The following is a 21885-nucleotide window of genomic DNA, read 5'->3' on the forward strand; positions in this document are numbered from 1 at the left end:
TCGAGCAAACCCGCCATCGGACGTGGGTTCGCTCGAACCCCTTAAAATATTAATTTTTAAGGGGTTCGAGCGAACCCCCCCTTCGCTCGAACCCAATTTGAATTAGGTTTTTTTAAACTTTTATAAATACCGATTACGATAGTTAAACTGTCATTGTTGAAGTTGTTTATTTCTGTCCAGTGGGGGTTAGATCGAACTAGTCGTCAGCATCACGTCACCGTGCTCTATCTGTAGTAGCTAGCATGTCTCACATTTCAGTTTTCGACCTACATTATTTCAGGTGCACAAAATAACCCTTTTTTTTTGTTTAATAATGTCTTTTTTTAATTAAATTTATTCAAAAATTAATAAATAATTTATTTGTTAATTTATTTTTTTAATTAAATAATTGTGTATTTATTGTTTTTCAGCATTTTAGAAAAATGTTTGATAATTTATTGTTTTGATTGAAATTTGTCAATTTGTTTTTAAAATTACATAACTGTATATATGTATTTTTTTTTCAACATTTTAAAAAATTGTTATGAAAAACATAGAAAACTAAGGTAGTAAATTAGAACTTAGAAAAACATTAGCAAAAAAAGAAAATTAGAAAAATGTCACAAACCTAAATATAATAAATTAAACGTTAGAAAAATTAATAAATTTTAATTTTAAAAAACATTAGAAAATTTAGATAACAAATTTAAACAAATTAGACAAAATAAATCCTCTATAATGTGACCCATTTTCACATCCTATTACACACACAACATGACCCCTTAAGACCACATATGCCCCTAATGACACTATACATTCCCTTAGGACCATAGAGGATCGCATAGTGGACCCTAAGGGGTCACGCATGGTCCTAATGGGTCACGCATGTGTTAACACATGCATGACCCTTAGGACTGCATGTGACCTCTTATAAAAGCCTAGTGTGTATGACATACCCCTTAGTCCATTACATAGTGTCCTAAGAGGTCATATGTGGTCCTAAGGGGTCACACACATGTGTGACCCCTTAGGACCACATATGACCCCTTATAACATTCTAGTGTACATACAACCTTCCCTTTAGGATCACATAGTGTCCTAAGGGGTCATATGTAGTCCTAGGGGTCACACATATGTTCTAACACATGCATGACCCCTTAGAACTACATATGACACCTTATAAAATCCTAGTGTGAACGACATACCCCTTAGTCCATCACATAGTGTCCTAAGGGGTCATATGTGGTCCTAAGGGGTCACACATGTGTGACCCCTTAGGACCACATATGACCCCTTTATAACATCCTAGTGAACATACGACATTCCCCTTAAGATCACATATATGTGGTCCTAAGGGGTCACGCATGTGTTCTAACACACATGCATGACCCCTTAGAACCGCATATGCCTCCTTAGTCCATCACATAGTGTCCTAAGGGGTCGTATGTGGTCCTAAGGGGTCACACATGCGTTAACACATGCGTGACCCCTTAGGACCACATATGACCCCTTATAACATCCTAGTGAACATACGACATTCCCCTTAGGATCACATATATGTGGTCCTAAGGGGTCACACATGTGTTCTAATACACATGCGTGACCCCAGGTTAGAACCGCATATGACCCCTTAGTCCATCACATAGTGTCCTAAGGGGTCATATGTGGTCCTAAGGGGTCACACATGCATGACCCCTTAGGACCACATATGACCCCTTATAACATCCTAGTGTACATATGACATTCTCCTTAGGATCACATAGTGTCCTAAGGGGTCATATGTGGTCCTAAGGGGTCACACATGTGTTATAACACATGTGTGACCCCTTAGAACCACATATGACCCCTTATAAAATCCTAGTGTGAATGACATACCCCTTAGTCGATCACATAGAGTCCTAAGAGGTCATATGTGGTCCTAAGGGGTCACGCATGTGTTAACACATGCGTGACCCCTTTGGACCACATATGACCCCTTATAACATCCTAGTGTACATATGACATTCCTCTTAGGATCACATAGTGTCCTAAGGGGTCATATGTGGTCCTAAGGGGTCATGCATGTGTTATAACACATGCGTGACCCCTTAGAACCGCATATGAACCCTTATAAAATCCTAGTGTGAACGACATACCCCTTAGTCCATCACATAGAGTCCTAAGGGGTCGTATGTGGTCCTAAGGGGTCACACATGCATTAACACATGCATGACCCCTTAGGACCACATATGACCCCTTATAACATCCTAGTGTACATATGACATTCCCCTTAGGATCACGTAGTGTCCTAAGGGATCATATGTGGTCCTAAGGGGTCACACATGTGTTATAACACATGCATGACCCCTTACATACCCCTTAGTCCATCACATAGAGTCCTAAGGGGTCACGCATGTGTAAACACATTCGCGGCCCCTTTGGACCACATATGACCCCTTATAACATCCTAGTGTACATATGACATTCCCCTTAAGATCACATATTACAGATTTAATAACTTTATAACCATATGCCCATTACAAAAATACAATGACCTCTATTTTTTTGAGATATGGAGCTCAATAACAAACAATTTGTCAAAAAATTTAGAGAAGTTGCATTCCATTTTGTAGATCTACAATTATTTATACGTTACAATAAAATATAGGTCTATTTTTTTTTTATATTGGTCCTTATAAACTTTATATATATATCATGTTCTTGAATTTTTTATGTATTTCAAAGATTTAAATATATGTTATCTCTCTATCTCTCTGAAATATATGTTATCTCTCTCTCTCTAAAATATTTGAATTTTGGATGTATTCTTGAAGATTTAAATTTTTGATAATTATATATATATATATATATATATATATGTTATCTCTCTCTCTCTGAAATATTTGAATTTTTTATGTATTCTTGAAGATTTAAATTTTTGATAATTATATATATATATATCATGAAAATGATCTCTCTCTCTTTGCAATTTAACTGATTTTAATTTTTAATGTTTTAAATTGAATGCACTTCATGTGTGTGTGTGCTTATGTATTTATTTTAACTTCATGACATGTACCTAGATAGATGGCATCCTAGGATATACCTTTGCAGGCTCCTGATCAGGATCCACCTGCATAGGCTCCTGATCAGGATCCACCTGCACAGGCTCCTGATCAGGAGCCACACATTGATGATGTTGATCCTCCACACCAGGATCCTCCCTTGCCCGATATTGCTACTATTTTCTAGTACATTGATCGTAAGCTGCATAGGTTGAGGGTCATATTAGATGACCCCCATACTGAAGGCGTGTACAAGAGTACATGCACATCCATTTTTGATAGTTTGCAGACATTGAGGGACCGCTTAGTTTCTCACACCTCATTCTCACCTGAGGTTATATAGGATATTTATAGACAGTTGAGGAGTGAGGTGAGGGGTCCTAATTCTTTTGTTGATGTGGTGAGGGTGGTCTTGAAGGAGACCATCAAGGAGAGATTCTTTCCACAGTATCAAAAGAAGAGTAAGGTGAGAGGATATCAAGTCATGAGATGTATAGACCCACAGGTTGCATCATTGATTTACCCACGCTTCTTAGCTACCCATGGTCGTTATCCTAATAACAACTAGATACCATTATACTTTGCACAACAGGTATTTGCTGAGGTTCATTGTCAGATGAAACCAAGCTACCTTGATATTCTAGCATATTATGGACAGGGGAGGGGCAGGATTGCTGATAGAGATGCATATCGTAGGCGTGATAGAGCTCCACCTAGACATAGGGACCTTGTTGGCCAGAGATTTCCTGCAGTAGTCCTAGCCTTGGCCCCCATAGTGGATCACGTCGTGATTACTTCTCAGAGAGAAGCAATTGATAGGATTGGATAGATTGCATTAGCAGCAGCCACCATATCATCTAACAGGTTGGGCAGATATATGATGAGCCGACCATGTTTGTGATCATCCATAGATCATGCATCTTCTAGTCACAGGGGGGGCTTCAGATTCAAATGATCAGTATATTACTGTTGGCATCCCCTCCCCAAATGAGGTAGCATCTATAGTCGGAGGTAGTAGGCATGTACAAATGTCACAGTATTTAGCCGAGGACCTAATACATTCCTACCATTTTATTTCATCTCGACTTGGGCTACCATTGGCTGATGTTAGAGAGGAGATTCTAAGAGATGGGAAGGCTACCGCTGCATCAATGCATACCCCGAGGCAGTCACAACATTCTCATCACTCTATACATGCTCCAGGCACTGACCCACCTGCAGATCACTCTGTTGCTGTAGAGGAGGAGATACGAGCTGATCAGGTCCATATCACAGATGAGGGCTTGGATTCATTTGAGGAGGAGATATGAGCTGATCAGGTCCATATCATAGATGAGGGCTTGGACTCATTTGAGGAGCAACTGCGAGGTTTGAGCCATACTAGGTTTATGGACATGCTACTATAGTCAGACACTTCATCCACAATGCCCGGTCATCTAGTTAGACCCTTGCACTCCTCAGTGATACACACAACCAGAGAGAGATATGCAGGCATGAGTGATGTTGTTGATATGATCACAGGACATGATCAGACTATACAACCTACTCCTAGTACACAGGTATGTACATGTACATGTGCGTTTAAATTTTTAGAAGATATGTATACATGCAATGTAGAATAAATCTATATATAGATCATGTTTAATAAATAATCTAGTTCTAAGTTAATTTGTATCATTTAAATTGATCACGGACTATATATATATACATATATATACATATCTATACATATATATATATATACATATCTATACATATATATATACATATCTATATGTGTGTGTGTGTGTGTGTGTACATATATATAATAGTTAGCTCATGTCACTCCTACCTTGAGCTCTGAGCGTGTGCGTAGGAGATATTCTTTCGATGTTGTTAGTGGACATGTTAGTTATGGTTTTTTGTACATATATGTACATGTATGTATACATGCGTTACAATTTATATTTAAATTTAATTTAACTCTACTCGGATTTGATTTACACGTGTCTAGAGAGATAGATATATTATTTTTAACATTTAAATAAATTCTACTTTTGTAGGGATCTATTGGACATCTAGACTCTCACCAGGACTCTCCCTCAGATGGTCGCTTTGTTCGTGGCCGACATGATCCCTGTTGATTTGCTCCAGACTTTATAGCTCATTTACATATATCTTTTTATAGACTTTCATATTATATATCTTCATGCATGTACATGAAGTTTAGACTAGATTATACTTTATACCTGGTTTGTGTTTGATCAGATTATATATATTTCATGCATGTATGAAGTTTAGACTAGATTATACTTTATACCTTGTTTGTGTTTGATCATATTATATATATTTCATGCATGTATGCAATTTAGACTAGATTATACTTTATACGTGGTTTGTGTTTGATCAGATTATATATATTTCATGCATCATGTATGAAGTTTAGACTAGATTATTCTTTATACCTCATTTACATGTTTGATCAGATTATATATTTCATGCATGTATGAAGTTTAGACTAGATTATACTTTATACAATTTGTGTTTGATCAAATTATATATTTCATGCACATGTACATGTTAGATTATATATTTCATGTGCACATGTACATGTTAGATTATATATGTACTTTATGTTCGATGGATATATATCATGTGCATTTATGGTTAGATTAAATACTTTATATATTCATGTATAGTTTGTGCATTTGATCCTAGATTAAATATATTGTATCATTTGTATTTGAAGATAATTAAATATATATATGATTGAATGCATGTGCATGTTAGAAATACTTATGTACACTTTAAATATATATGATCAAGAATGCACATGTTCTCTAAAACTTTCAAATTTATATATATGTGACTGAATTTACATGTGTACATGTAAAAAGATTAAAAAAAGATTGATTATGTTTATAATTTTTAATTTTTAATTTTTAAATTTTAAATTTTACTACATGTAATGTATGTACATACAGTAGATATGCATTAATTTAAAAGAATGTGTTCAAACAAAAGAGTATATCCACTCCAATGGACAATATAAAAATCACACTTGTTAATTAATATCAAATGAACAAACTAAACTTAATACCATGTACTAAATAGTTCACATGGTATGTGCTTCTAGGTATGTATACAAGTTAAATAGTTCACAACATGTACGTGTCCTAATTACACATGTCCTAATTCCATATATCAATTTTACACATGTACATACATTCTAATTTAAATATGCATTTTTAATTAAATTATTTTAACTAGTGACTTACAAATTACATGCATTTAGAATTAGATACAGTACTATATACATACATTTAGAATTAGATATCTACTATATACATCCTAATCAACTGCATACATCGCCTGCCTTTTAACACATTTTCAACTTGAATCCACATGTCCCAATTTACTTTACATACAAGCACACGTAAATATTATTTTTAACACGTACATACAAATTAACTTCATACATCCTAATTTGATATAATTGAAAATTTAATGTATTTAAACTTTAAAAATATATGGTTTGGACATGTAAGCCATATATATATATATATATATATATATATATATATATATATATATATATATATATATATATATATATATATATATATATATATCCAAGTTTCAAAACAAGTTAAGTTCTAGAATTTATCAAGTATTAATTCAATTCATGGGTTGAACCACATGTACTTTGGCTTACTAAATATATATATATTTCATACCACATCAAGTGGTTCAGATCGCTCTTCAATAACACTTAATATTTTGTCATGATCTTCACTATCTAGTCTCCACTTTTGAGACCTCCCGCAACGTGGAACTATTTGAAGAATTAGGCCAACATCAATGAACAAGTGGCTATACTGATATACCTTGTTGTCAATTTGGTATTCAATGAAATGAATCCCATGTTGAACAATTTTAACTTGTTTGAAATATGTCCCTTGCACTACAACTAAGCCTGCATGTACATGTATATAAGAAACGTGAGAAATTAAAAATTTGCACGTAAGCGATTTGTACATACATATTCAAATCAGTTCAAACCTATGGGAAATGACATTTCATCACTCATTTCAGATTTTGATAACTTCTTTCTCTCTTCTATGCAACACAATAAATAATAACTAATACCTTCTATATTTCCATCTTCTGCTATGACTGCAAAAATATCTCCTGCAATTTGAAACAAGTTAAATAAATTCTAAACATGTCATTTTTAAGGAAATATTTACATGTATGCAACATTTTTTAAGGAAATATGTGTGTGTGTGTGTGTGTGTGTGTGTGTGTGTGTGTGTGTGTGTGTGTGTGTGTGTGTGTGTGTGTGCATCATATGTACCTTTTTTAATCAATCCTAAAATATGATCATAATCACCAGAAATCAAAGGAATGTCTTCAAATTTTTCATCCTCATTTGAATCCTCGTATGTGTCAGAAACATCTAGTGGCACCAATTTCCATTCACTAACATATCCAAGCTCTTGGTTCTTGCAATCAACATAGTTTTCCAAAATGCAATCATAACAAAAACATGAATAATCCCTTGTGTTTAATGTTCATGGGCGATTATCTGTACTCATGACACAATGCAAAGATCTTGTCCTCTCCATGCTCTTACATCCATGCATTGATCTTCTATCCACATCTGCAAAATGTACATGTGTACATGAACATATACATGTAGATCAAGTTGTTAAATTGAAACATTTGAACTAGGAACATTTTTTTAAAAATTAAAAATAAATAAATAAAACACTAAAAGAGAACACGTACCGGTTATCTCCCAAAACAGTCTATATGGAATGGGTTTGTATGTTCTCGATGATGATTCACTAGGATAATTAGGTTGCTCAAAGTGTTTCTTACACCATTCAACAACATCATGTGCATCTTCTATACGATCTCCTGTGTAATTTATTTGATGCTTTCTTAGAGCACATTTGATACAAGCTCCTACACCATCATGTTCACCCTTTCCATGACCACTCTCAAAAAAAATCCAAACATGTGGTATTTTGTCATTTCGATGATATCTACATGGTGCATAAAATGACCTCAAAGATTTGAATTGTGACACACATCCATTAGACCAAACAAAATGTTTAACTATTGTTATGCCTCTCTCTTTCAAATATTCAAAAAACTTCTTAAAGCAATGTTGTACAAAAAGTGTGTCATGCTCCTTATCATCACTGATATAGAAGTGGTACTCTTTCTTAATGACATGATTTTCAAATGTACTATCAACACCATCCAAATTCATTTGTGCATGTCGATAACACACATGCACCAAAATAGTGATTTGCTTTGAAAAGTAATACTCTGATTGAATCTCTTTTTGATGTGCAAAAGAGTAATTCCCTACGAAGTCCACTATGGATAGAATAGTTCCAAGTGGGAAAGTGTCTCTTAATCCTTTAAATTGTTCTGCTTGCCACTTGGGAAAAAAACCATGGCATATGTATGGTTTTATCAACTTACAAAAATTTTCCATAAATGTTCCAATAGGTATTTCCTCTTCTACATAATCTAACCTTGTAGATTCCTTTCCAAATTTTGTTTCAAATTTTTTGTACTTGTAACTCTTGCAATTTACCATCTTCCTCATGTCAGTATCTTCATCTCTCAAAGGCAATTTAGCCAAGTCCCCGCATGTTCCACAAATTCCTCTTATGCAATTTATTTGACCGGTTGCATTATCATCTGATTTATCACATAAGATGGATGTTATGAATTGACTTGTTCGTTTAGGAGGAGCATTTTCATAACCATCACTATCTTCTCTAATCTTTCGAAACACCTGATAGTACAAGTCAAATTCAATGTGATAACAACAATGACAAGTTTCAAAAACTTTGTTTAACTTCACATAATATGGCCTTAACCGTTCAAACATGGTTTGTCCAATCTTTATATGAGGGTTTGTTTTAGTAAACAACACATACAATTCATGTTTTGTTGTGTCTATCCAATGTTTGACATGGAGATCATAACGATTAGGATCAATCCTTTGCTTGATAACATCTCTACTGTTTGATGAAGGACGAGTATTATCATTCCAAAAACTTGTCACAAAGTTCCTAACAACATCTTTAATTCTATCAGAACGAGGAGCTCTACACATAATTGACCAATTCCCTTCTGAGGTAGTATCAGCCAAACTCTTTCTCCTTTTAACATATTTTGATATTGTCCTTCTACTAAAACCAAACTTGGATGACAGTGAAGAGATTTGTCTTTTTTGAGGCAATCTTTCATTTATTAAAGATGTCAACATCACTCTTCTTGAAATGGTCTTATCTACTGTTCGAGATTTTTTACCAATGTTCACCAAACCTTTCTTAACATTATCAACAATAGATTTTGTAGCTAAGAAGTTTTCCTCTTTTGACTTGTTGTATCTATACCCAACAATTTCAGTGGAACTATTAAGTCTTTATGAGTAAGTACAATTGATAACAATTGAGCTTTTTCTAGTGTAGTATCAAGATTGTTGAAATGAGACATTATTTCTTTTGCACTTTTATTCATTGACCTCCTTTTAGTATGTCTAGGTTCTTCACTGAGATGTTTCAACTCATCCACATTCAAGTAAATGATCAAAATTTTTATAAGAAATATTTCTCTTCACCTATTTAGCTAGATCCACAATATGCTCATCCATACCAGTTGTAGGAGGTAAGGAGCCTGACCCCTCTCCTTCAACCTCCATTAGTTAAACTTGGACAATCTCCTCCCTATGTTCATCAACTATATTGTGTTCTTCAACAGGTTCATTTGCCTCGTCTCCTGCTTCAGAACTCCCTTCTTCTCGAACCTGTTCTACACATAATTTAAGAGTTGGTGTAAGGTTCAAATTGATAGATTATTCAATTAGGTTTAAGATTAGGGGTGAATTTGGTTTAAAGATTTGTGTTAAAATTAGGGTTCAATTTGGTTTATTATTTAATTACTTTCAGGGTTAGTGTTATAACTCTAGTTAAATTAGGTTTAGGTTTAAAGTTCAATTTGTTCTCAGGTTAGGATTAGGGCTCAAATTTATTAAGTGTGCAAGTAGGTTTAGAGTTAGAGTTAAATTTTGTTCAGTAATTAATATTTCAAGAAGATGATAATTATTTTAATAATTTTTTTTCTGATGTTAATTCTAGATTTACATAAAGAATTATAATTAGTTTATTATTATCATTTAATTTATGTTATTCCTTGCATATAGTGTTAAGATTAAATTTTATTTTGCGTTAATAACAAAGAAATATAAACATATAAAGTGGAAAGAAATATTGATGAGTTATTTTGAAAATCTCAATCTCTCACTAATAACACATAAAATTAAATTTTGATAAATTATAAATTCCAATTTTGAAAATTAAAAGTACAAATATTTTGATGCATGCATACGATAAAGGCGGTCATATTAATTTGTTATGTCATAATAGGTGGACTATAATTTGTCACATGTGTATTTAAGACCTATTATTGCATAATAGACCTCCTAATTTATCACATGTAATACCTACCCTAATATGAGATCTGCATAATATACCTATCTTAAGGGGACTCTTGAGTATAATCTGAAATATTTTTGCAGACGTGAAGTCATATAAATAGAACCTAAATTATGACATAATAGGTTCTAAATTTATGTCACATTTAAGACATATAATCAATGTAATAAGTCCTAATTTATCACATAATAGGCCTTATTATTAAAATTAATATGACTATGTATGCAAAAGCATTTCACATTAATATACTTGACTCCCCTTAAGGCAGATATATTATGTGATATTAAAGGACCTATCACATGAAATTAAGTACATGTCTTAAATATTCAATATAAGTTAGAACCTAAATTATGACGTAATAGGTCTTATTAATTTTAAGAATTAATAGGTCTTATCTATTATAAATGGACTTAATTATATAGGAGAAAAAGTCAATTACACAACAAGCAAGTTAATGGAATTTGAAATTTGCAAATACACATATTATTTCAAATTAATTATGCTTTCCAATTAAAACGAGATTATTTTTAATCCTACTATTTCCAATTAATTTAATTAAGATTTTTTAAATTAATTTTCATTAAAAATATTAGATAAAAAATATTGAACTAATTAATACTAACAAATAAACACTATTTTTGGTACGTAATACATATAAAATTAAATAGAAATAAAAATAAAAATACATACTTGCATCATGATATCTTTGTCTTCTTTGTTCTCGATATCTTTGTTCCATTTCGGGAGAATAATTCCTTGAAGTCTTATTTTGCCTTCTCTTCTTGTTCCCCATGCTTTTAAAAAAACCTTCAAATATCTTCAAATTATTGCCCTCAAAATAATTTTCAAATGTCTTCTCTCATCCAAAAATGCGAATTATTTTAATCATTTGTGTGTTAAAAAATGAAAAACATACACATGGATTCCATATGTTTTTATTTATATATGTATGCAAATCCATTTTTATTTCTATATGAATTCATTTATACGTGTTCATATATATGCGTAAATTCATTCTTATTTACATATTTAAAATCTAACTAAATAGTGAATTTGTAAAATATATATTAAACACTAATGAAATTGAGTATATTCAACGCTATTTAGTACTTAATTTTTTATTTTTTTGAAATTAATTCTTGACTCAAATTCTCTATATATTAGCTACTAGATTTCAAGAAATTAATTTTATTAAATCATGTCCATATGAACATTGCATAGTCGAATGTAGAATCCAAATAAACTTAATTTCTTACTCTTTAGATCAATGCTCTTATTTCTTGAATGTTATTTTTTCATTTTCTAAATTTAAAAAATTGGGATTTAAGACAAATGATCTAAATGGATGAAATTTACACATGTTTCATTAATCATATTTTATTTGTTAAGAACAAGGAAAAGTAACTAGATATAACTTATTTACTACATGTGTAGATTAATTCTTATAAATACATACTTAAAATCACATTATTTTTTCATTTTCTAAATTTAAAAAATTGGAGTTTAAGACAAATGATCTAAATGGATGAAATTTACACATGTTTCATTAATCACATTTTGTTTGTTAAGAACAAGGAAAAGTAACTAGATATAACTTATTTACTACATGCGTAGATTAATTCTTATAAATACATACTTAAAATCACATTATTTTTTCATTTTCTAAATTTAAAAAATTGGAGTTTAAGACAAATGATCTAAATGGATGAAATTTACACATGTTTCATTAATCACATTTTGTTTGTTAAGAACAAGGAAAAGCAACTAGATATAACTTATTTACTATATGCGTAGATTCATTCTTATAAATACATACTTAAAATCTAACTAATTAGTGAATTTGTAAAATATATTTAAACACTTTAATGAAATTGAGTATATATTCAACGCTATTTAGTACTTAATTATATTATATTTTTTTTCCTAATACTTGACTCAAATTCTCTGTATATTAGCTAAGTGATTTCAAGCAATTAATGTTATTAAATCACATTCATATGTACATTGCAAATAGTCAAATGTATCTAATTGAATTAAACTTAATTTCTTACTCTTTATCAATGCTCTTAAATTTCTTGAGCCTTATTTTTTTATTTTCTAAATTTTAAAAATTGGAATTCAAGTCAAATGATCTAAATGGATGAAATTTACACATGTTTGATTTATTCAATGTAGAAAGTTTAAGAATGCAAAATTATTTATACATTTCACTAATTACATTTTTTTTGTTAAGAACCGAGGAAAAGTAACTATATATAACCTTTTTAGTTCAAAGCACTAAATTTTGAAGATCTGCATATTTGCATGTTTGTGTTTTTAGGTTCAAAGTACCAAATTTTGGAGATCTGAATATTTTTTGCAATTGGGAATAAGAGGACTAGATCAAGGTTGTATGATCGTAAAAGGGACGATAAGATGAAAGGTCATACAAAACGTAGTCAACAACAATCCGTTGATGTTCAAGATCAACATGATGATATTCAAGAAACATCTACTCAAGTACGAGATAAAATTGGTACAGGCTCAAGTTCAAAAAAAAATTCTGGTATGGAAAATTTGATGAAAATGGATGAAGATAGTCTTTTCAATAAAATTCCATCTGAAGATATGATACCTGAAAGCACATTAAAATTGCATTGTAATAAATTATGGGATGATTATTTTAAAAATAAGTCTATTATTGGAAGAACACAATTATTTGCTAAGTTATTTAAGAAAAGGGAAATAAACCCTTTTTTGGAGTTGTTGGGTGTTGATAATAATAAAATTTCTCCTAATACATTAGTAAAAGAAATTATAATTGAAATTTTACAAGAAGCATTGAATTGTATTAACAATACAAGTCGAGGTGTTGATTTAAGTGTTGCACGTAGAGCATTGATGACTATGATTACTGGTAAGAAATTGACTCGTAAAAATTAAGTTAATGCAATTTCTCAATTAATGCATGTATCTAGAAGAACTGTTCAAAGATACATTAGGAAGAGAAATATGTTGGATGAAAACATTGAAAAGAATTGGGTAAATATCTGTAGGGTTCCTAGAAAAGACAAAATTTCTGAAGATGTAAAAAGATAGGTCACTGATTATTGGACCAACCACTCTCGTGTTTTTTCCAATAGAAGGGACACTATACAGATGATAGATGAAGATGGTAAAAATATTACACATCCAAAACATTTATTAGATACAACACAAAGTGAATTATTTGAAACATTCAAGCAAGAATTTTCAAATGTAAAGATTTGTCAAAGGATGTTTGAGAGATTGCGTCCTTTCTTTTTACGCATAAATAAGGTACATGAAACTTGTTGTTGTCGAAATCATGTTGAATTCCATCTACACTTGCAATCATATAAGAAGTTCATGGCAACAATTAATCCAAATCTAGTCATTCCTACAAGTACAACACAATTTATGAAGTCTATTTTATGTGATAAATTAGAAGATTTAGATGAGTTCAATATATAATGTATAAAAGGTGAAGGCAATTATTGTGGAGTTTTGAATAAGTTTGTGTTGCAAACTGATAATATTGATATTCATGCACTAGTTATATGGAAGAGATTTGAATATGAGACATACCAAACTAAGTCAGGAACTAAATCCAAAAAAAATATGTCGAAAGAGAATGAATTGCCCTACATCCGGTTTATAGATAGATTTTGTAATATGATGTATCCACATATCCAACATTGTCATGGTGCAAGATGGCAGGCTAAACAGTTTCATGACTCAAAGAATTGTTTTCCACCAAGTTGTATTCTTTCAATTGTAGATTTCTCTGAGAACTATACATTTAGTCCTCACACAGAAATTCAAAGTCAATATTATCATTCTGATCAAGTTGCAATATTTGTACAAGTTTTTTATAGACATGCAAAATTTCAAGTGGGTGGTATAGAGAGTACTAAAAACGAACGCATTATCATCAAGGAGGTTCACTTGTATATCAACAATGATATGTGTCATGATAGGAGCTATGTAGCACATTGTTTTGGAATGTTTTTTGAAGATATTAAAGATCATGGGATAGATTGTACACAACATTAGATTTGGTCTGATGGATGTGTCGGTAAGTGTTATATTAGAAATTGATAATTTGAATTTTTTCTCATATATAATTTGATCAAGTATAAGAGGTTGAAATATATATATACACACACACACACACATATATATAGACATATATATATGTATATATGTTATTCATGTCAGGCCAATTTAAGTCCACAAAGGCTTTTAATTGGTTATCCCTACAACATGCTCGACGTAACATAAAGTTTTTGTGGAACTTCTTTGAGAATGGACATGGAAAAGGAGAACATGATGGAGCAGGGGCATGTATGAAGTGTGCACTTTGCCAACATGAACTTGCATGCAAATTCTCTTCATATTTGTGCACAATTTTAATTTAAAAGAGTCTTTAATAACTAGATATATATATATATAAAGCAAGAAATTCTAAAGTGAGAGCTCCTGTATAGGTAACACCATACGTAATTCTAATGATATTGTTGAATGGTGCAAAAATTATTTTGCTAGTCGTGATACAACTTACAACAAGCGTTTTTTTTGGGAAGTTAAAGGTACATGTATAAATATATTCTTGCACTCAAGTGTTCTTGAATTATTTTTAAAATTGATATGTGTGTGTGTGTGTGTAGATGCATGTGTGAAATGAACTGAAATGGACTAAATAATTTGTATTATTAGATATTGATTGATCAAATCCTTATAATTGTCAACCAATTAATGGAATTAGAAGTTTTCATCAAGTCATGACTACAGGATTTATCAAGCCTCTTGTTATTCTTGCAAGAAGAAAATCATGCTTTTGTGTTGATTCCATTGTGAACAACACAGATACTCATTGTCAGAATATCGCTGATGGATATGTTTTGCAATGGGAAATGAAATAATTTTACACAATACCTCCTTACGAAGATAGTGACAAAACTGATATTCATGATCCTCTATATTCAGCTGATTATTAACATGTTTCTGATTCAGTTGTTACGGGTGCGTGCGTGCATATTTTGTAAATTATATATGCATACATGTGCAAATTTTTAAATTCTTATTTAATTTAATATTATTCGAAATTAATTTTAAAATGTATAATGAACTAATATTGCTTGAAATATATATACATGCGGTCTGTTTTCACAGGTGATATTTTTGTAGTAATTGTTGATCCTGACAATATTGAAGGTGTAGATTATTATCTACTGAGATGCACACAACCAAAAAGCAAGTTATTGGAGTCAGTCAACGATGATGATGGGCAACAATATCCCACTAGTTCAGTTGTGTTGAAGGCACCTATTATCAACAAATAAAGACAGATACAAATGGTGTAACATTCATTGATTATATGCCTAGCCAAAAATTTCTACACTATAGACACTTAGTAATAGCAACAAGATTGCAGTTTGAGACATTGCCAAAAAGAGGACATGGCAACCAAAAGTGGAGGTTGCCTATTGAAGATCATGAAAAAAATTTAGAGATTATAAAGGTAGGGAGGATCCAAATTATATATATACCAGGGGCTTTAAGTTCACTTGTCATGTTTGAACAATTAAATTATATTATATATGTCTTATTTTGATGAACTCATATATATTTAGATATTTAGACATGTGTTTACATTCAGATAGTGTGGAAATTTAGTTTTGTCAAAGCATCTATTTTACATTTTATATGTTGATTTTACATGTTTTATTCTTGAATTAAATATTTTGTGTCTATGCATTGAACATGTATGTATTGATTTTAATTTTTAAGTTTATTTATGTGTATGAATTCATTTCATTATGTTGTCTTAAGGGGTCATTTACACATGTATGGATTCATTTATATTTGTACACATGCATGGATTCATTTTATTCATCTATGTATTTATTTAATTTATATTTACACATGTATAGTTTCATTTAATTATGTTGTATGGATTCATTTAATTATGTTGTCCTAAGGTGTTTTAAGTGGTCTTAAGGGGATTTTTGCAAAGTGGTCATGGTGCATGTATATATAGTTACATAGGTAGCTTGAATCTTCAATGTGTGAAACACCTATTAAATCATCTTTAAATGTATGTATACATGTATCAATTCATTTATCGACACCATCTGGTCGTATGTGGTCTTAATAGGTCCTAAGGGGTGCACATGTGTCGTAAGGGGCCTTATGTGGTCCTAAGGGGTCACCCATGTGTTAGAACACGTGTGTGACCCCTTAGGACCACATAAGACCCCTTTCGACACCATTTGGTCTTATGTGGTCCTATTAGGTCCTAAGGGGTGCACATGTGTCGTAAGGGGCCTTGTGTGGTCCTAAGGGTTCACCCATGTGTTAGAACATGTGTGACCCCTTAGGACGACATAATCTACCCCTTGCGACACCATTTGGTCTTATGTGGTCCTAATAGGTCCTAAGGGGTGCACATGTGTTGTAAGGGGCCTTATGTGGTCCTAAGGGGTCACCCATGTGTTAGAACACATGTGTGACCCCTTAGGACCACATAAGACCCCTTGCAACACCATTTGGTCTTATGTGGTCCTATTAGGTCCTTAGGGGTGCACATGTGTCGTAAGGGGCCTTATGCGGTCCTAAGGGTCACATAAAATAATTATATACACCTTAGGATGTATACATACACATACATACATACACCTTAGGACATGCTATCAGGGGTCATGTGTGGTCCTGAGGGGTCACACATGTGTTAGAACACACGTGTGACCTCTCTGGACCACACACAACCCCTGATAGCATGTCCTAAGGTGTATGTGTGTCCTAAGGTGTATATAATTATTTTATGTGTATGTATGTATGTATGTATGTATGTGTATGTATTTATGTATGTGTATGTACATGTATGTGTGTGTATGTATGTATGTAGACCTATGTATGTATGTGTATGTATTTTTATGTGTGTGTATGTGTATGCCTAAGGTGTACATGTAATTATTTTATGTGTATGTATGTATGTAGGTAGGTATGTATGTGTATGTATGTATGTATGTATGTATGTATGTATGTATGTATGTATGTATGTATGTATGTGTATGTATGTGTATGTTTGTGTATGTATTTGTATGTACATGTGTGTATTTATGTACATGTATGTATGTATTTTTTTTATCTTTATCTTTCAATCTCTACCTATCTCTCTATCCAATTGTTTACTTTTTTCTACCATCTCTCTACATTCTTGTCTCCTCTCTCTCTTTATCTCTCCATATCTCCCTCCTCTCCATTTCTCTCTCTCCATTGTCCATCTCTATCTTCAACTCTATCACTATCTCTATATTCCTCTCTATCTCTACCTCTTTACCTATCTCTGTCACACTCTTTCCCCCTCTATATATCCCTCTTTCTAGCCCTATCTCAACCTCTCTCTCATGCTCACCCTATTGCAAACATAATATGAGCCTTTTGGTAATGAAATTGGGTTATCTTCTTAATTGAAAGATTTTTGTTCAATTATGTTTAAATCCTTGTGTCTACATAGTTGATTTTAAGCTATCATTTCTCCATTGAGACCTTTGTTGCACAAACAATGTCATGGCCTAGAAATTGACCTCATGCACTACACAAATTTATGCAAACAATAGACTTAATTTTCCCCATTTGACCTTCCACACCTCTTTGGCATGCCCATTACACACCAAGATGCAATTGCTAGTAATTATTTATAATATATATTTATATATTAATTATTATTAAATATATTACATATTATATATTAATTTTATTTAGTTATTATAATTATATAAAAATTTATTTTAATTTAACGATTAAAAATTATTGCATATGAAACTTTAACTCTAATTTGACACGTCCTTTTTTTTAAAAATCCTAGAAATCTAATTTCTTTCACATGCAGAAATTAGCATTGTTACAATATTATTAAATTAAGCAACATGTTATTGATTTTAGTGGCATTGTGCAATGAATCTCTTATTTTGCTTTGCATTTCCAATAAAAGTCAAATACAAGCTTGAAAAGCAATTATAACAAATACACCACCACCTCTAAGGTGGTTATTTAATTATTTGTTGAAGAATTACAGAACGCGCACACCTCTTTTCAATGAAGGAAAAATTGTTTCAAATAGTTAGTGGTAGAAAAGAAATAAGTTCGTCGTTGTTCTTCTTCTTTTTGAAAATGATTATACAATCCTTATGATACACCCTAAAGACTAAATAGAAATTTCACTCCTTTTCTATGGTCATTTCATCATGGGCCTATTGAATTAAGGCACTTCCCACGAAAAGAAGAAGTGAGTCTGCAGCAAATTAAGTTGACGCATTGTTGTTGGTCATGCTTTATAAAAGGAATTCTTTCTTCAGGTCGGTTATCCTCTTGGCGGGGATTGAACTGTTGCGAGTGGGAGGGTGTTGCCTGCGATTACCATACATCCCATGTCATTCGCCTTGATTTAAGCAATCAAGGCTATTATGATGAAGCTCATTATGATTATTGGTACAACCATCAGTTGAGTGGGGAACTTTGTCCATTGCTGTTTAATCTGCAGCATCTACAACACTTGGATTTGAGTGGGAATGACTTTGAGGGTGTTTCCATTCCTCTCCAGTTGTCAAACTTGCCGAGTGTTACATTTCTTAGCTTGTCTAATGCTGGATTTGGGGGCGAAGTCCCTCTGGAGCTGGGAAATATGTCAAGCTTGCAGCATTTGGATATTTCAGGTAATGACTGCTTGACTATTAGTATGTTAGATGCATGGGTAAGCAAGCTAATAAGCTTGGAATTCTTGGATATGAGTGAAGTGAACCTGACAATGGTATCTCAGCACTGGGGTGAAGCCCTTACCGGTCTTCCCAATCTTACCCAGATTCACCTGTCTGACTGTGGGCTCTCTGGTAATATTCCAGATCTCTCAAACCTCACCCATTTATCTCATCTAGATTTAAGCTTGAATTCTTTCCCGTTTGAACTACCCTCTTGGTTTGAGAACGTATCCTCATTGGTTTCACTTGATCTCCAACAGTGTGATCTAAATGGCTACATCCTTTCCAATTTCATGCCCCACTCAGAACTGAGAAATCTTGTGCTTACATTTAATCTTCACTTGAAAGGAAGCCTTTCTTTCATTCTAAACAACTCTTCCTCCCTTGTTGTGCTTTCCCTTGGTAGCTGCAATTTAACAGGAGCGATCCCTCCCTCCATTGCAAATTTTTCAAAGCTTGAGACCTTGGATTTATCCCATAATAGTTTGCAAGGCGGTGTACCATCTTCTTATGACAACCTTTTTTCCCTTGCAACTCTAGACCTAACTTATAACCAGCTAACTGGTCAGATTCCCCCGTCTCTGTGTCAGCTTCCGACATTAAGTGAACTCCGTCTAGGCCATAACCAACTGTTAGGAACAATTCCAGATTGCATCTATAAGCTGGTCGGTTTAAAAGCATTGTCACTTCCTTCCAGAGGATTAAGAGGCAACATTTCACTTCATTTACTTGAGAGTCTAACTCAACTTCAAGAGTTGTACCTATCTGAAAATCAGTTTGTCATTAACATCTCTACAAGCTGGGCTCCTCAGTTTTCCCACCTGGAGTTCCTTGGATTGAGATATTGCAATATAGAAGGCGAGTTACCTGCATTTTTTCCCAGCAATATCTATTGAAGGAGCTAAATCTTTCAAATAACAACATTGTGGGAAATCTTCCTTTGTCGCTGTGGGATTTGCCTAATCTTCTTCTGCTAAATCTTTCAAACAACCAACTGGAAGGTTTTCTACCTCAGCAGATATCCCATAATTTTTGGGGGGTGAATTTACATGGCAATAAATTATATGGCTCCCTTCCTGCTCTTGATTTTGTTACATATTTATTAGATCAGTCAGATAATGAGTTTAATGGGTCTATTCCTGCAAGAATTGGCACATCAACTTTTCTATTATTGTCAAGGAATAATCTCACTGGAGAAATTCCAAATTTTACATTTATCGATTCAAATTATTTGGTGAATTTGGATTTATCAAAGAGCAAGCTGACAGGTATGATTCCTACAAGCATTGGGAGTTGTTCTCAATTATCAGTTTTAAAATTGGCTCAAAATTCTTTGCAAAGGGAGATTCCAGAGGAGTTGGGAAATCTGCAGACTCTTAGAGCACTAAATCTCAATGGCAACAGGTTGGAAGGTATTATTCCTTCGTCCATTGTAAATTGTACTGGCTTCAATTATTAGATTTGGGAAATAACAAATTTGAAGGTAGCATTCCTATTTGGATTGAAAAGATGAAAGATTCTAAATTCTCAGCTTAGCTTCTAATAAGTTTAAAGATAGAATTCCATCCCAGGTGACGAGATTACAAAATATTCAAGTTCTAGGTTTATCTGATAACCATTTATCAGGAAGCATCCCTCAAAATCTAAGCGAGCTATCTGCTATGGTCAATCAATCTCAAAGTCATGATGTACAACAGATCCTTTCTTATTCAAATGGACTATATCTCTTTAAGTACTCACTTTATGGATTAGAAGTTGAGGATGAAGTAACAGTTTGGATAAAAGGGAGGTCAACTTCGTACACAAAGATAATCAGTGCAGACAAATTCATGGATCTTTCTTGTAATAATTTATCAGGTAATATTCCTTCGGAACTTGGACTCTTAAAAGGGTTTAATTTCTCTAAACATTTCAAAAAATAATTTGAGTGGCTCAATCCCAAAGTCTTTGGGAGTTGGAGTCTTTGGATCTTTCAAAACACAAGCTATCAAGAAAGATTCCTCCCCGACTCTTAAATCTCACTTTCCTTGAAGTATTGAATCTTTCTAGATTAATATCACAAGGCAAGCAATTTTCAACATTTGAGGCTTCTTCCTTTTTAGGATATCCCAATCTTCATGGACCTCCCCTTCAAAACAAGACCCAGATTCCTACTTTGGGAAGCAAAGATAATCACAAAGCATTGAATACTACAACGACTAAAATGCAGATAAACATGTTTTTCTCTCATAGATAATTTTATTTACCATCTTTTGGAATGTTGAATCCATGAAATTGAAGAACAAAGGATGCTCACAATCTTTGCTTCCAATATCATAGGTATGTACCTAAGATTTCTGTTGTCACTTATATTTATGTCATTATAATGTTATAATATTTGGTAACCTTGAATAAAAAATTTTTAATTTACTTGAAGGTTGTGTTTAGTGTTTCAAGTTTTCTAGCTAGTGTGCAATACATAACTAATGTGGACTATGGGATTTTGTGCACCTGTATCTTCTCATCCAAGTAAGTGCAACAAAGCTTCAAAGGTTATTGTAGATCAACTAGTTTGTGTGTTGTACTTGTATACAAGTGTGGGCTCATAATTTGATTTGCAAA

The 21885-nt window shown here is 32.6% G+C and overlaps 1 protein-coding gene across 1 annotated transcript in view; it reads left to right on the top strand.

Moving 5' to 3' along the window:
• LOC131857833 (receptor-like protein 33) overlaps positions 1–20743 on the top strand; it is a 134163-nt gene extending 113420 nt beyond the window's left edge. Inside the window, exons 3-4 of the mRNA XM_059210574.1 lie at positions 18886–19992; positions 20097–20743. Coding sequence (XP_059066557.1) covers positions 18886–19992; positions 20097–20743 — 1754 coding nt within the window. The remainder of the gene's footprint in view (positions 1–18885; positions 19993–20096) is intronic.
• Positions 20744–21885: the final 1142 nt, after the last annotated feature.

The sequence above is a fragment of the Cryptomeria japonica genome, chromosome 8, assembly GCF_030272615.1.
Source record: "Cryptomeria japonica chromosome 8, Sugi_1.0, whole genome shotgun sequence".
Taxonomy (NCBI): domain Eukaryota; kingdom Viridiplantae; phylum Streptophyta; class Pinopsida; order Cupressales; family Cupressaceae; genus Cryptomeria; species Cryptomeria japonica.